At 45.3% G+C, this 15,557-nt stretch overlaps 1 protein-coding gene across 2 annotated transcripts in view; it reads left to right on the forward strand.

Moving 5' to 3' along the window:
- CCDC171 (coiled-coil domain containing 171) overlaps window positions 1-15,557 on the forward strand; it is a 120,726-nt gene that overhangs the window by 20,051 nt on the left and 85,118 nt on the right. For both annotated transcript variants that reach the window (XR_008843905.1, XM_056519593.1), the window contains exons 5-8: window positions 7,273-7,463; window positions 7,615-7,761; window positions 12,118-12,213; window positions 12,985-13,145. Coding sequence is in view for 1 of the 2 variants with exons in the window: in XM_056519593.1 (XP_056375568.1) it covers window positions 7,273-7,463; window positions 7,615-7,761; window positions 12,118-12,213; window positions 12,985-13,145 (595 nt within the window). In the remaining variant the exon portion in view is untranslated. The remainder of the gene's footprint in view (window positions 1-7,272; window positions 7,464-7,614; window positions 7,762-12,117; window positions 12,214-12,984; window positions 13,146-15,557) is intronic.

Raw genomic sequence — 15,557 nt, forward strand, 5'->3', positions numbered from 1 at the left:
TCATGAGACTATATTTTATTAAAGAGAATTTACTTGATAGTATTCGATGTCAGGCATTCAAGTGGACAGCTGAGAATGTGGCCTGTCACAGTGGGAGCCCCTCCTATTTGGGCTGCTCTCTTCTTCGACTTGTAGAAAAAGATTGGGCTGGACCGGATACCCCTCCTATGACATATAACATGCAGTTCTACAATTTATACCCAGCACTTTTTTCCATAAATAATCATATGTTAATTTACAAAAGCATTAAAGGGGTACTCTGGTGGAAAACTTTTTTTCTCTATCGGCTCCATTGGGGGACACAGACCGTGGGTGTATGCTGCTGTCACTAGGAGGCTTGACACTATGGCAACAAGAAAAGTCGGCTCCTCCCAGCAGGGTATACCCGCCCACAGGCACCTGAGGTAATCCGTTTTAGCTTAGTGTCTAAGGAGGTGGACATGGTCTGGAGTTCTCCCCAGACCAGGTCTCATATTTTTTTTATTTTCCCCATTGCGATTGAGGGGGCACAGACATCGCGTTTATGTACTGTTAACCCCCTCTCGCCAACGGTCAGCGTCTGGGGTGTACCTCATGGGTCCGGGTCCCCCTACCTCCCTACTCGCCTCACTCCCACATGGTAGCCCGGCATGATGCAGGTGACAAAAGCTGGCTGAAGACTTCATTGTGAAGACTTCATGAGGTAAGGCCTTCTGACTTAGGTGACTATTTTCCCCTTGTATTCTTTAGGGAGGACTTTCAACATCTGGAGACCCCCAGTTTTTGGCCCACTCTTCTATATGGGGACTGTTGGGGCTGGCCAGGAGGGATTTCCTTCCTTTCCTTTATTGGGGGTTCTTTATTATATCTGGGGCTGAGCAGGCACATGTATATTTCAGTTATCATGTGTGTGTGGTGTTTCACAGTATTACCGTGGCTGCAAGAGGCAGCCGCGGCGCCCGTTCTTACTTTAGTTTTGGCAGCGCAGCTGCCGACAGTATCTCGCCCGCATATGCGCCTGGGGCTGGGAGCGGGCACCATTAGGGACCAGGCTGCATATCTTTCATTGCGAGCGCTCAGCGCCGTTCTTACTTTCGTTTTGGCAGCGCGGCTGCCCACAGTGTCTCCATTAGGGACCGGGCTGTATATTACTTCGGCGGCCCGGTGCGCGTTGGCTCCACCCACCCAGGGCCGCCGAAGCCTGCATAAGGGCGCGAACTGCACCCCAATCAGTGCTGTGTGCGCGCATAGGGGGTTATTGCAGGGCCAATCACAGAGCCCTTGTGTTTAGCACAGCCCCCTCTTCATCAGCCGCAGCTCTCAATGGGCAAAAAATGCTACTCACAGCAGCTGCCTTAGGGACAGAATTGGGAGATGTGGTCCATGCCCAGAACTGTTCCTCTCTCCCAACAGATAACTAGCCCTTAGTTACTTATTACACTTGTAAAGCTGTAATTAAAAAATTTCTGGTTCTACTGAACCCTCTTGTTCTTCCTGCACCACTGCTCCCCCAGACCCCCCTGCTATTTCTACCCCGGATGCTCTTCCAGACCCGGTGGATTCAGCCGCCCCTCCAGCCTGGGTTTCCAAAGTTCCTGGGTCCTTTAGATGGAAGGTGTCTCTAATGGCCAAAACCAATGAGTACACCACATCAGGCATCCGTGCGTTCCTTTGAGTCGGAGGCCAATCAGAAACCTCATCCACAAGTTCTCCAGGTGAATGGGAACGAGGTGAGGCAGCCCTGGAAGAGGTCGGGCACGATGAAAGTCTCCCAGTCTATATCCTACTTGGCTCAGGTCTCCCGTTCTGTGGTGACTGCCTTGGAGAGGTCCTCCCTACACCGGCCCGGCAGGCACGGGCGCTCCCCTCACAAGCATCACTCTGTTACTTCAGCTTGTAGCAAGCGTCACTCCCCTAGAGGACGCTCCCATGGTCGCCTCTCCAGACCCGCGTACCAGGTCAGTCTCTCTCTCTTGCAGGGCCCCCTCACACGTTCCCATTCACCTGGAGAACTTTTGGATGAAGTTTCCGCTTGGGACTCTGGTTCACCAGTGGATAAGAAGAGGACCGCACGGATATGTCGGACATGGTGCACTCATTGGTTTCGGCCATAAGAGACACCTTCCATCAAGAGGACCCAGGAACTTCAGACGTGGCTCCAGAAGTTTCCTTTCATCGTGCCCATCCTCCAGGGCTGCCTCACCTCGTTCCCATTCACCCGGAGAACTTGTGGATGAGGTTTCTGATTAGGCCTCCGACTCAGAGGACCGCACAGATATGCCTGATGTGGTGTACTCATTGGTTTCGGCCATAAGAGACTCCTTCCAGCTAAAGGACCCAGGAACTTCGGACGTGGTCCAGAAGTTTCCTCTCATTGTGCCCGACCTCTTCCAGGGCTGCCTCATCTCGTTCCCATTCACCTGGAGAACTTGTGGATGAGGTTTCTGATTGGCCTCCGACTCAAAGGAACACACAGATGCCTGATGTGGTGTACTCATTGGTTTTGGCCATAAGAGACACCTTCCATCTAAAGGACCCAGGAACTTCGGACGTGGCTCCAGAAGTCTCCTTTTTTCGTTCCCGACCGGCACCCAAGACCTTCAGCTCTCTTGCTGAATTTTACGCCCTGCTGGTATCCGCCTGGAGGCACCCTGACAAGAAGTTTCAGGAAACGAAGAAGGTTCAAGCGCGGTATCCCTTCGCCAAGGACCTCATTGCTCGGTGGACCTCCTCTCCAACTGTGGATCTGCCAGTCTCCCGCCTCTCTAAGGCGCCTACCTGGCCGTTTGCTGATGCAGCTGCCTTCAAGGATCCAGCGGACATGAAGGTGGAGACTTTGGCAAACTTTTCCTTTGAGACAGCAGGATCTTCCTGCTTTTGCTTCGGCCTGGGTGTCAAGGGCCCTTTCAGTATGGTCTCCCATCTCCGCCAGGGTAGTCTTCAAGATCCCTCTGGAGGATTTATTTAATCTAGCTCTCCGATGCTCCGCAGCTGGAGATTTTCTGTGTTCTGCTTCCATGCGCAGCCACTGTGCTGCCTTTGCCACAAGCTACCTGGTAGCCACCGTCCCTCCATGTGGCTTAAAGCCTGCAATGTGGATGCCGCCTTCAGGAAGTGAGGCGACGGGTGGAAAAGAGTTCTTTATTACCTCTGGATAAGGCTCACAGAACCGTTTTCCGTCGTAAGTCCTCCTTCGGGTTGTGTGGATTTTTTTTTTGGTACCAACAAAGAGTCCAGCCGGCTTCCTCCTTCCGGACCTGTCCCTCCCGGAGGTAGGCTATCCGTTCCGGATGTTTTGCGGCCCCATCAGACACCCGTAGGCCTTCCTCGGTCTGAAGGATCGCCCCCACCCGCCGACCTTTCTCGGGTGGTTGGTCACCTCTTACTCTTCTGGGATGCCTGGACCATGCACATTCAGGATCCAGCTCCTTTTTTTTTTTTATCCAGGGAGTAATTGTCCCGGTTCCTTCAGGGGAGCATTTTCGAGGTTTATTCCAACCTCTTTGTGGTCCCCAAGAAAAGAGTTTCTCTTCGCCCAATCTTGGTTCTTGAGTATCTCAGCCAGCATCTTCTGCTTTCCCATCCTGAATGGAGTCTCTCCGTTCAGTGTTGGCGTCCCTGGTTCATGGGGAATTTTCGTTCCTCAGTGGACATCAAGCATGCCTCATTGTTCCGGTCATCAGCGGTACCTCCGCTTTGCAGTTCCGGACGGTCATTTTCTATTGTGGCTCTCCATTTTGGTCTGACCACTTCTCCGTGGACCTTTACCAAAGTCCTGGCGCCTGTGATAGCCCTTTTATGGATAACAGTTGTTTCCGTGATTCCTTACTTGGACGACCACCTGATCAGAGCTCCAGCCAGGGCCCAGATCCTGGAGAGTCTTAGTCTCAACCTCCAGACCTTGTCTCACTTCGGTTGGATGGTCAATCGGGACAAATCCATCCGCTCTCCTGGCGCTCCAGTTCGACGCCGCCTCTGCCTGTTTCGACTCAGCCGACCAATCGGCTGACTCTCTTATCAAGAGTCCGATGACTTAGGCACCCTGCTCCAGTTTCCATTCACTTTTTTGCATGGATGTCCTGGGTCGGTTAGCAGCGGCCGTGGAGGCCGTGCAATTTGCCCAGTTTAATCACCGACCTCTTCAACTGGTGATTCTCTTCTGGTGGGACAGGTCTCCATTGTCTCTCGACCGCAAGATTGTTCTCTCTCGACAGTCTTGTCGGTCCCTTCTATGGTGGCTTTGTTCCCCCCCCCCCTGCTTTTTAGGGGCGCTCCTTCCTGCCCCTCCCTGCCAGTCTGTCTGGCTGGGGAGGTGTTTTCAAGGACCGGCTGGTCTGGGGCCTTGGTCCCTCTAGAAGCCCTTTTCCCCTCAACATGTTGGGGCCTAGGGCAATCCTTTCTTTGCTTGCTTCTTGGGAAATTCCCTTCTGGGCGGAACTCGGGTTTCCGGCTATCTCAGTGCTCTTCATTCCGGGCGTCTCTGGGATGTGGTCTTTCTCAGCCGGTCCTCAGTCATCTAAGGCGAGTGGTCCCTACATCCGGAGGTGTTTGCAGACCTCTGGGGTGCTCCAGGCATGGACCTCTGCACGTCCCACCACAACCAAGCTTTCCTCTCTCTTGGTCGGGCTTTGCCCTACCTTATCTGTTTATTGGTCGGGCTTTGCCCTACCTTATCTGTTTCCTCCCCTTCCTCTCTTTTCGGGGTCCTGAGGAAACTCACAGCAGAGGGCGTTCCCGCCATTCTCGTGGCCCAGACTGGCCCCGGCGGGCGTGGTACGTCGTCGTGGTCAGGCTCCTGAACTACTTACCTCTGCACCTTCCCTATCGTCCAGACCTCCTATAGCAGGTCTCCTGTGCCACCCCTATTTGCCGGCTCTGCTTTTGACGGTGTGGCAGTTGAGACAGCGGTTCTGGGGACCTGCGGTTTCTCTTCCCAAGTGGTTCGCACCATGATGAGGGCACACAAGCCTTCCTCTGCAAGATTTACCACCATACCTGGCGGTCTTATTTCTGTTGGTGTGAAACTCAGCCTTTTTCTCTGGTCGTGGTTGGCTTTCAGCTCTCTTAGGGGTCAAAGGTTCGGCCGTTTCCATTCTTTTTCAATGTTTTCTGGTGTTCAATTATCATGTCCGAACCTAGTTCAGGGAGTGGCACAAGCTGCCCCTCCTTATCAGTCCCCTTTTTTTCCCTTTGGACTTGCACTTGGCCTTAGATGCCCTGCAAGGCCCCCCTTTTGAACCTCTCAGGGACATTTCTCTTTGCCTCCTTCCCCGGAAGGTGGCGTTCCTTATTGCTCTTCCCTCTGTTAGGAGGGTGTCAGAGCTGGCAGCTCTCTCCTGCCGTTCTCCCTTCCTGGTTGTATACCAGGACAAGTTGTTTTGTTTTCCGTCCAGGTCCGTCCTTCGTACCTGATATGGTTTTGGCCTTTTCATCTCAATGAGAACATCGTCCTACCGTCCTTTTTTACGGCCCCTTCTCATCCCTGGAAGCCTTTGTTCCACAACCTGTTGTGGTCGTTGGACAAGACAACCATTTTGGGAGCTTACGGCTGCAAGGGGAAGATCCCACCCTTCAGGGTTTTGGCTCATTCCACCCGTTTTTCGGGGCATCCTGGGCCCTCGGCTACGTGGCTTCGGCCTTGCAGTTCTGTAAGGTGTCCGCGTGGACGTCTTTGCACTCTTTCTCAAGGTGCTACCAGATTCATACCTTCGCATCAGTTGATGCTACTCTGGGCTGTAAGATGTTGCAGACGACGGTGGTCCAACCATCCACCTGTCTGATTCCTTACTCACCCAAGGGACGGCTTTGGTACGTCCCATGGTCTGTGTCCCCCAATGGAGCCGATAGAGAAAAGGAGATTTTTTTTATGCTTACCGTAAAATCTCTTTTTCTCGAAGGATCCATTGGGGGGGACACAGCTCCCACCCTTTTTTCTGGTGTTCTTATTTCAGTTATCTGTCTGAAGGTGTGTTCAGTTGCCTTTTCTTCTGATTGCTCAGACAGTTTGTGGTTTTCTCTTGACCTGTCGGTCTTCTCCTATTGCTCTGGGACTAAAGCTGATTACCTCAGGTGCCTGTGGGTGGGTATACCCTGCTGGGAGGAGCCAACTTTTCTTGTTGCCATAGTGTCAAGCCTCCTAGTGACAGCAGCATACACCCATGGTCTGTGTCCCCCAATAGATCCTTCGAGAAAGAGATTTTACGGTAAGCATAAAAAAATCTCCTTTTTTTTTATTTTTTTAAATCAACTTGTGCCAGAAAGTTAAACATATTTGTAAATTACTTCAATTAAAAAATCTTAATCCTTCCAGTACTTATTAGCTGCTGAATACTACAGAGGAAATTATTTTCCTTTTGGAACACAGTACTCTCTGCTGACATCACGAGCACAGTGCTCTCTGCTGACATCTCTGTCCATTTTAGGAACTGTCCAGAACAGCATATGTTTGCTATGGGGATTTTCTCCTACTCTGAGCAGTTCTTTAAATGGACAGAGATGTCAGCAGAGAGCATTGTGGTCATTATGTCAGCTGAGAGCTCTGTGTTCCAAAAAGAAAATATTAGCTGCTGAATACTACAGAGGAAATTAAGTACTGGAAGGATTAAGCTTTTTTAAAAGAAGTAATTTACAAATCTGTTAAACTTTCTGGCACCAGTTGATAAAAAAAAAAAAAAAAAAGTTTTCCACCGGAGTACCCCTTTAATACTTTCTTTTTTAATTCTTACCTCATCCAGCACCACTGCTCCAGTCCTCTGCACTGGGTTTATGTCTGTGTGTCTGCAGCAATGATGGTGACTGTTAATCCATGTCACTACTGGCCTCAGTGGTCTTGTGCTGTATATTGATGAGGCTGGCTACAGAGAAGATTTCAGTACAGAAGCACATGATTGCCATCAGTATGTGGTATGCGCAAGTCCAGTGATTGGGTCAGGATATCACCGAAGTGCAAAATTGGGGGCTTTTGCAGGTCATGTGACTTGCTGATGGAACGGAATACTGTTTTATTTTTGGGGGGATTTGTGTATGTATTTTATGTTCACAGCGGAGGAAATCACATTCTGCATGTTAATCGTGCATCCTTTTTAATCAAGGCCAATCCCATAGACAACTATCCATGGCTGCTGACATCTAGCTTTCTTGGTTATTTTTCCTTGATGTGTATTAAATTCTTAATGCTTGACTGCTAAATATACTTCTGCTTTTTATAGTGGTCTAGTTGACTTTAAAAAAAAATCCAAATATAGAAAATGTATGACTGTTAACTGGAACAAAGAATCTGTGTTTCTTAACCAGCACAAATTGATGAACTCCAAAGCAAGATGCACACCATAGAAGAAAGTTTCCAGAGTACACAGCTTGGCTGGCAAGAGGCACAGAAGAATCTTGAAAGGGATTTGAAGGATCGAGACTTTGAGATTGAGATATACAAGAAAGAACAGGATGTGCTTTCATCAGAAAAAAACAGCCTGGAAGCACACACGCAGGTATCTACACTATACACAAACAATCAGAACTATAGCCTTGGGTGCATAATTCAGAGCTCAATGCGATATACAGTTTTAGGACAGTCCATTTAAGCCCCAAATTGCCTGTGTCCATAAGGTAGTGATGTATGGTGTAATCTCTTGTCCTCAGAAACAAAACATGATCATCCAAGAGCTGCAACAAAAACTTAAAGAATTTGATATAGAGAAGAATAGCTATCTGGATACTGTGAAGAGACAAAAGAGTGAAATCGCCATTGGTTTGGAAAGAGAAAACCGACTGAAGCAGGAGCTTGAGGTAAATATTCTGAACATGATCTATTTATACCCAGGACTGTATCTATAACAAGGGGGCATCCTCTATGTTTAGAGGAAAAAAGGTTTCTACACCAGCACAGACGGGGGTTCTTTACTGTAAGAGCAGTGAGACTGTGGAATTCTCTGCCTGAGGAGGTGGTCATGGCGATCTCTGTAAAATAATTTTAAAAGGGGTCTGGATGCATTTTTGGAGAGTAATAACATTACAGGTTATGGATTCTAGATCTATAGGGACAGAACGTTGATCCAGGGATCTATTCTGATGCCATATTTGGAGTCAGGAAGGAATTTTTACCTCTAGTATGAGGGTTTTTTGTCCTTCCTCTGGATCAACTCAGTAGGGACTAATTAGGGTTATAGGTTGAACTTGATGGACTCTGGTCTTTTTTTCAACCTTATGAACTATGTTACTATGTTACATGCCAAAGAAGAGACCTGAAGAAGTAAATAATTGGCATTCCAAACTATCTTGCTATTCTTGTTATAATGTCTCTGTGTGTGTTGTTTTAAGTAGACAGCTTCACATCAAGTTTATACAGAATCTCAAGGAAAGACACGCTGGTTTGCTTAACTGATGTAATCTTTACTGAGATATAATGAAAGTGGTAAAACAAACATATAAAAGACAAATATAAGCATGGCTATTCAAGTGCCTTACATTATGCATAGCGTCTAACATGTGCTCACTTACTACACACTTACTACACACATTATCTATCTACAAATGCCTAGCATCTCTCTACACAGGCTAACTAACAAAACCTTACTCACAGGCTTTCTTATTTATCAGATTTGCAGTCTGTATTAGCTTCGAGAAGTCCTGTGGATCTTATCACTGTGGTAGCTGGAGCTGGAATGAATGAGACGTGGCGGGGCTAGCCCTAGGCTTTAGAGAGAAGGCCCGCCTCTAGGCTTCAAGAAAATGGAGGGTCTTAAAGGTACAGACCCTACTGAGTACCAAGCATGTAAAATACATTGCAAAGGCAGCACACTTGTCCTCATTTGAAATCCATCAAACATTTGGTTGTTTCATGGACTGCAAATGAAGACACGAATATCAAGATAATTTGGAATGCCAATTATTTTTCATTTGTATCTTTAATGCGTATCTTTAACCCCCTTAAGGACCAAGCGTTTTTCTGTTATTGCACTTTCGTTCTTTCCTTACCTTTTAAAAATCATAACCCTTTCAATTTCGCACCTAGAAATCCATATGATGGCTTATTTTTTACACCAACAATTTTACTTTGTAATGAGATCAGTCATTTTACCCAAAAATCTATGGCGAAACCAAAAAAATCATTGTGCGACACAATTGAAGAAAAAACACAATTTTGTAACTTTGTAATCGTTTCTATGCAGTAAATTTTTCGATGAAAATAACGGTATGAGGGCTAATTTTTTGCGCCGTGATCTGAAGTTTTTAGCGGTACCATCTTTGTATTGATCGGACTTTTTGGTCGCTTTTTTATAAAAAAAAAAATTTTCATGACCTAAAAAGTGACCAGAAATGCCTTATTTTTACTTTTGAATTTTTCTGCGCTTACACCATTGACCGTGCGGTTTAATTAATGATATTTTTATAGTTCGTACATTTACACATGCGGCAAAATACCACATATGTTTATTTTTATTATGGTTACATATTTTTTATATGGAATTTGGGAAAAGGGGGAGAGTTAAACAATTTTTTTTTTCTTACTTTTTATCCAACTTTTTCTTTTTTACATTTTTAGTCCCCTCAGGGGACTTTTAGGAGGAATCATTAGATTCCTCATACAGATCAATGTGGTTTCATAGAACCACATTGATCTGTGTGCTCTGTGCCCGATTGATAAAACTTGGTCCTGCCAGGCTTTATCATTCACAGTGCAGCAGCCAGCACAGGAGGAGAGGTAAGCTCTCTGGCTACCTCAGCAGTACACCACCAGGGCTGGTCACTAGACCACCAGGAATGGTTTAAATGTCCCTTTAGATGCCGCTGTAAACTTTGACAGTGGCGATCTAAAAGGTTAATAGCCGGCCGCGGCAATCGCCGCATGTCGACTATTAACGCTGGCCCCCAACTACAGGAATCAGCTAGAGGCCGGCCGGTATGGCTCGGGCTCGAGTCGGGAGCACGCGCCATACAAGGGTTGCCGTCTCAGGACGAGTGGGCTCGTCCTTAGATGGCAACTGGTTAAGGCGTTGAATTCTGCATGAAATGCTGCAGGAAATGTCTGCAAGAATTTATAGCCAATTCACTTCAATGGAATTCCTGCAGCGGAAATTTAGCAACTGAAATTCTGCTGTGTGTGTATGGGACAGCAGAATCCATTGACGTGTATTGGCTATAAATTCATGCAGATTTTTTTATGCAGAATCTCAAAAGCTTACTGTTTGTCAACATCTTTTCAGTTAGGTTGGGTTCACATTACGTTTGGTGCCTACGGGAAACGGATCCGGGCGCTCCCGTATCGCAGCTGGACCCGGCCCGTATTACATTCATTTCAATGAGTCATATAGTGACTCCGGCTCATTTTTGGCCCGTATCTGGTTTTCTGATCGGACCTAAAACCGTAGTATGCCGCGGTCTTGGGTCCGGCCACAAAACCTGATACAGGGCTAAAATGAGCCGACCGGAGTCACTATGTGAATGATATAACATGAGATAACATAATGAGATAACATACGGGAGCGTCTAGCTCCCCCCCCCCCCCCCCCTACCCAGATCTGGTTCCTGGAAGCTCAAACCGTAATGTGAACCCACCCTAAGATGTGTAAAGGTATTATTTACTGAACACCCATTTTTTCTTTGGTACCTACCGGGCTAGTCAAATAAATACAATGTCACGGCTGGAATCTATTTATTCACTGACATTTTATGGGGGAAAATACTGTCATTTAATTCTTTCATTGTATTACTCCCTATTTTTTTAGGGGTTCACCTTTGCCCGACCCTTTTTGAATACATAATTTAGGTGATCCATGCTGTTAGGTGACCAACCTGTCCATATGATGTCCTGTTCAGATTGGTTGATCTTTTTGTTTGCACCTTATTAAAATGAGAAGCAACATTAATACATTAAATAGCCTTATAAGCTAATACTGACAAACATGATACATGCCAATAAACACTCATTTACTGCTTTTATAGCATTTTTTTTTTTTTACTTTTTTGACAACTTTGGCTGTGCTGTAGGGAAATTGAGCACTTGCTTCCTGTTCTATGGAGCAGTATTGTGAGGGCATTGCTCACTTGGTATGTTTTTTTTAGGAAACTGAAAAACCTGGATGACCTTGCTTGTGGGAAATCTAGTTGTATCTTTATTCCCTATAAAGTCACCATTTTTAGGAACCTATGTACAGTAACTAAACTGGTCATGATACAACAGGCAACATTTTTTTATTTTTTGTTTGAACAATATATGGAAAAGGGTCATTCCCGTGGTGTGAACAGTCTTTCGAGTGAAAGACCTTTTGTGTTATGGAAATATTTGTCTGCATTGCCTTACAGTTTTTATAGACTGTAATAGGCTAAATGCTATGCTCTTGTGTATTGTGTAATGTATGATCGGATCCTAAACAATAATTGTCTATGATACTCATATAAATTCATATGACGGAATAGGGCAAATAACAGTTATTTTCAGTGAGGAATACTATTTCAGACAACCTAACCCAGTAAGATTGATACACATGGGTTTCTTCAGGTTACGAACCTCTAAGTGTACTTTAAATATGTAAAATAATTTACATAGGAGGATGTATTCTCGTGTATAAGCATACACATATAAGCTACTGCAGGACCCATTTTCTATGAGTAAGGGGAGCTTGATTGACCGAAATTACTCAACTGTTTTAAAGAGCGTCTGTAAGTACTGTTATGTATAAGTCTTTGTTCACACCACAATTTGTGCCTCCATGGATTCCTGGGAAACTGTCGTAAGACAACCTGATGTGTATGTGCTTGGACAAACAAGGGCCCCATTCATTCTGGTTCATTCTAGTCATTTCCCAAGCATGTACAAAGTTTGGCTTTGACTGAAAAACATGGCTTGCAGCACTTTTCAGTGCGAGACAAAGCTTGAAAAAATGGCCCAAACATGGTCACTTGCTGTCTATGCTCAGGCCATTGAAATGAATTGGGACTGTGCCTATCCAAAATCTGATGCGTCGGCATGTCATTTTGACAGTCTCCCACCATATTCTTGCCTTGCAGGCACCAATAGTCGTGTGATCCTAGCCTTATGCAAACTTTTTCTGCTGAAGAACCTCTTTTCAGTACAATTATTATTTACTGACCTGTCATTGGAAATTTTATTTACATTGATTAAAGAGGCAAAATCTGTTTCAGAACATCCTTAATGAGAGAGTGAAGAGACTTGAACAAAGCATTGAAGCAGAGCGAGCAGCACATCTGGAGTCCAAGTTTAACTCTGAAATCATCCAGGTAACTCTCTAATCTCAGTGACTACCGCTGTACTAATTAGAAAAGGCTGACATTCTTACTACAACCTTATAAATAGTATACCTCTCATATTTCAATACTTGCACCCTTTTTCACCCCTAAAGTCATTTATGAGATACAACACAGTAAAATTTATTACATTTTAATCGTAACTTTCATGAAATAGATAAAGGACTGGTACCACATTAGCTGGGTACACAATGTTTTTCAGCGCACACTTTGATGCCCCATTGTTTTTAATAGAAATAGGCACTACGGTTAATGCAGTATCTGCAACACATTTTGTTAAGTCTGCATTTCAAGTAAACATTCCAAATAAGTGACTTTGGGAGAGCGTGTCAGAAATGCAAATGCCTATTATTCTCGATGAATGGGGCTAATATGTGTCCATGACTGATTTAAAAGTGTGGGCAAAGGAGGCATATACAGAACAGAAACCTGAGGCCACATTTTTGATCTCTTACTGGTCTCTTTGGTTTTCAATGTCACCCAATTGGGAACTAATGGAAGGTTAGAGAAGAGGAAATTATTATGTAGTTGTAGGTGTAGTGCTAATCCTCTATCCACCCTAAAAACATGTTGCCTTTAAAACTATATTACTGCTGGCTAAAGTAAATTAACAGTATTTTTAGGAAATTACCTAATAATAACATGCTGTCTCTCAATGCTTTTGTTTTTATTCTAAAATGTTTAAAGAATTACTGGGTACACTGTATAATAAAATCCTTTTTTTTTTTTTTTTTTTTTTCACAGCTGCATGTTCGGGATCTCGAAAGATCATTAGAAGTGGAGAAGGCCAGCCAGGCACAAACCCAATCTGATTTAGACCTTATAAAAAGTCAATTTAGAGAAGTGGAAAAAGCCTATAACAAAGAAAAGGCTACCGCAGAAGAGTTGGCAGACAAACTTGCCAAGTAAGTTTAAAAAAAAATGTTTAAAGGATTTGTCCTCAAAAATAAGCTGTCACAGGGTGTCCCACTGGTTAGATGACCAGCATCAGCATTAATCTGCATTAACCAGGAACTCCAGCTCAGCCACAGGTAAAATTGAAGCAGTGCATGGTTCCCGTTAAACGAAATGGGATGTTAATGTAATGCATGATGTGCCCTACAATCTTACTTACAAATGAAGACTTGATAAGGACAATCTTCCACTAAAATACACTTTCCCTACTGCTCTATAAAAAGGCTTTCTCAAGCTACTTGTGGGCAGGGCCGTTTGAAGGAATTTGGGGGCCCCAAGCAAAATGGACATGGAGGCCCCCAGCAAAATGGACATGGAGGCCCCCCCCCCCTTGATGTTCACGCATGTCATGCTCTAGGGCCGGCGTCAGGCCGTAGTAACGCCGGCCCTTGAATGCTGGGAGCACGACGTGAGCAAACGTCGATACGAGGCCCCCACATTAGGTGCGGCACAGTTCCCCCCACGTTAGGTGCGGCACAGTTCCCCCCACGTTAGGTGCGGCACAGTTCCCCCCACGTTAGGTGCGGCACAGTTCCCCCCACGTTAGGTGCGGCATAGTTCCCCCCCCACGTTAGGTGTGGCATAGTTCCCCCCCACGTTAGGTGCGGCACAGTTCCCCCCCACGTTAGGTGCGGCACAGTTCCCCCCCACGTTAGGTGCGGCACAGTTCCCCCCCACGTTAGGTGCGGCACAGTTCCCCCCCCCCCCCACATTAGGTGCGGCACAGTTCCCCCCACGTTAGGTGCGGCACAGTTCCCCCCCCACATTAGGCTAGCAGTGTTCTCCCACATTAGGTGCAGTATGGTTCCCCCACATTAAGTGCATTATAGTTCCCCTACATTAGGTGCAGTATAGTTCCCCTACATTAGGCAGTATAGTTCCCCTACATTAGGCAGTATAGTTCCCCTACATTAGGCAGTATAGTTTCCCTACATTAGGAAGTATATTTTCCCTACATTAGGCAGTATAGTTTCCCTACATTAGGTGCAGTATAGTTTCCCTACATTAGGTGCAGTATAGTTGCCCACATTAGGTGCAGTATAGTTGCCCACATTAGGTGCAGTATAGTTGCCCACATTAGGTGCAGTATAGTTGCCCACATTAGGTGCAGTATAGTTGCCCACATTAGGTGCAGTATAGTTGCCCACATTAGGTGCAGTATAGTTGCCCACATTAGGTGCAGTATAGTTGCCCACATTAGGTGCAGTATAGTTGCCCACATTAGGTGCAGTATAGTTGCCCACATTAGGTGCAGTATAGTTGCCCACATTAGGTGCAGTATAGTTGCCCACATTAGGTGCAGTATAGTTGCCCACATTAGGTGCAGTATAGTTGCCCACATTAGGTGCAGTATAGTTGCCCACATTAGGTGCAGTATAGTTGCCCACATTAGGTGCAGTATAGTTGCCCACATTAGGTGCAGTATAGTTGCCCCACATTAGGCTGTAGTTCCCCCACATTAGGTGCAGTATAGTTCTCCCCACATTAGGTACAGTATAGTCTCCCCACATTAGGTACAGTATAGTTCTCCCCACATTAGGTGCAGTATAGTTCTCCCCACATTAGGTGCAGTATAGTTCTCCCCACATTAGGGGCAGTATAGTTCTCCCCACATTAGATGCAGTATAGTTCTCCCCATTAGTATAGTCCCCCACACTAGGTGCAGTATAATTGCCCCGTTCCCCCCCCCCCCCTGGATCTGCCACTGCATGCATTATATACACACACACACAACACACTGTACACATTACATACTGTTCATGCATGCTTCATACACACACACACACCATACTGTATACATTACATACTGTACATGCATCATACACACAACACACACATACTGTACACAGTACATACTGTACATCACCACAACACACATACTGTACACATTACATACTGTACATGCATCATACACACACACTGGCCCTCATTTACAAAGACTGGAGTGTCGGTTAGGTTTTTTTTTTTCAGTGTACTCGTGTTTTTTTTTTTCCTTGTGATTTACTAATCTGTCGCATGTGCCAGTTTTTTTTTTGTGTCGCACGTTATTAAATTCTGTTGCACGATATTAAATTCTGTCGCACGGGAATAAAAAGTGTCGCACTGGAAAAAGAATATAAAAAATAAATAAATTAAAGTAAAGTTACTCTGCACAAGGATGTATGGTAACTTTACATTCATGATTGTTAATGGGTTAACAACCCAAAAGTTAAAAAAAAAAAAATCTATTACATAATTTAATCCTAAAAGCGTTGAGGGGTTAAAAATGCTTTTAAAGTATAAAACAAGTAATTTAATCATGAACCACAATGGTTATCTGTCCCTTCCTCAAAAACACTCCATTTTTCCATTTTCACTCGACC

Source organism: Hyla sarda, chromosome 1 (genome assembly GCF_029499605.1).
Source record: "Hyla sarda isolate aHylSar1 chromosome 1, aHylSar1.hap1, whole genome shotgun sequence".
NCBI classification, from domain to species: domain Eukaryota; kingdom Metazoa; phylum Chordata; class Amphibia; order Anura; family Hylidae; genus Hyla; species Hyla sarda.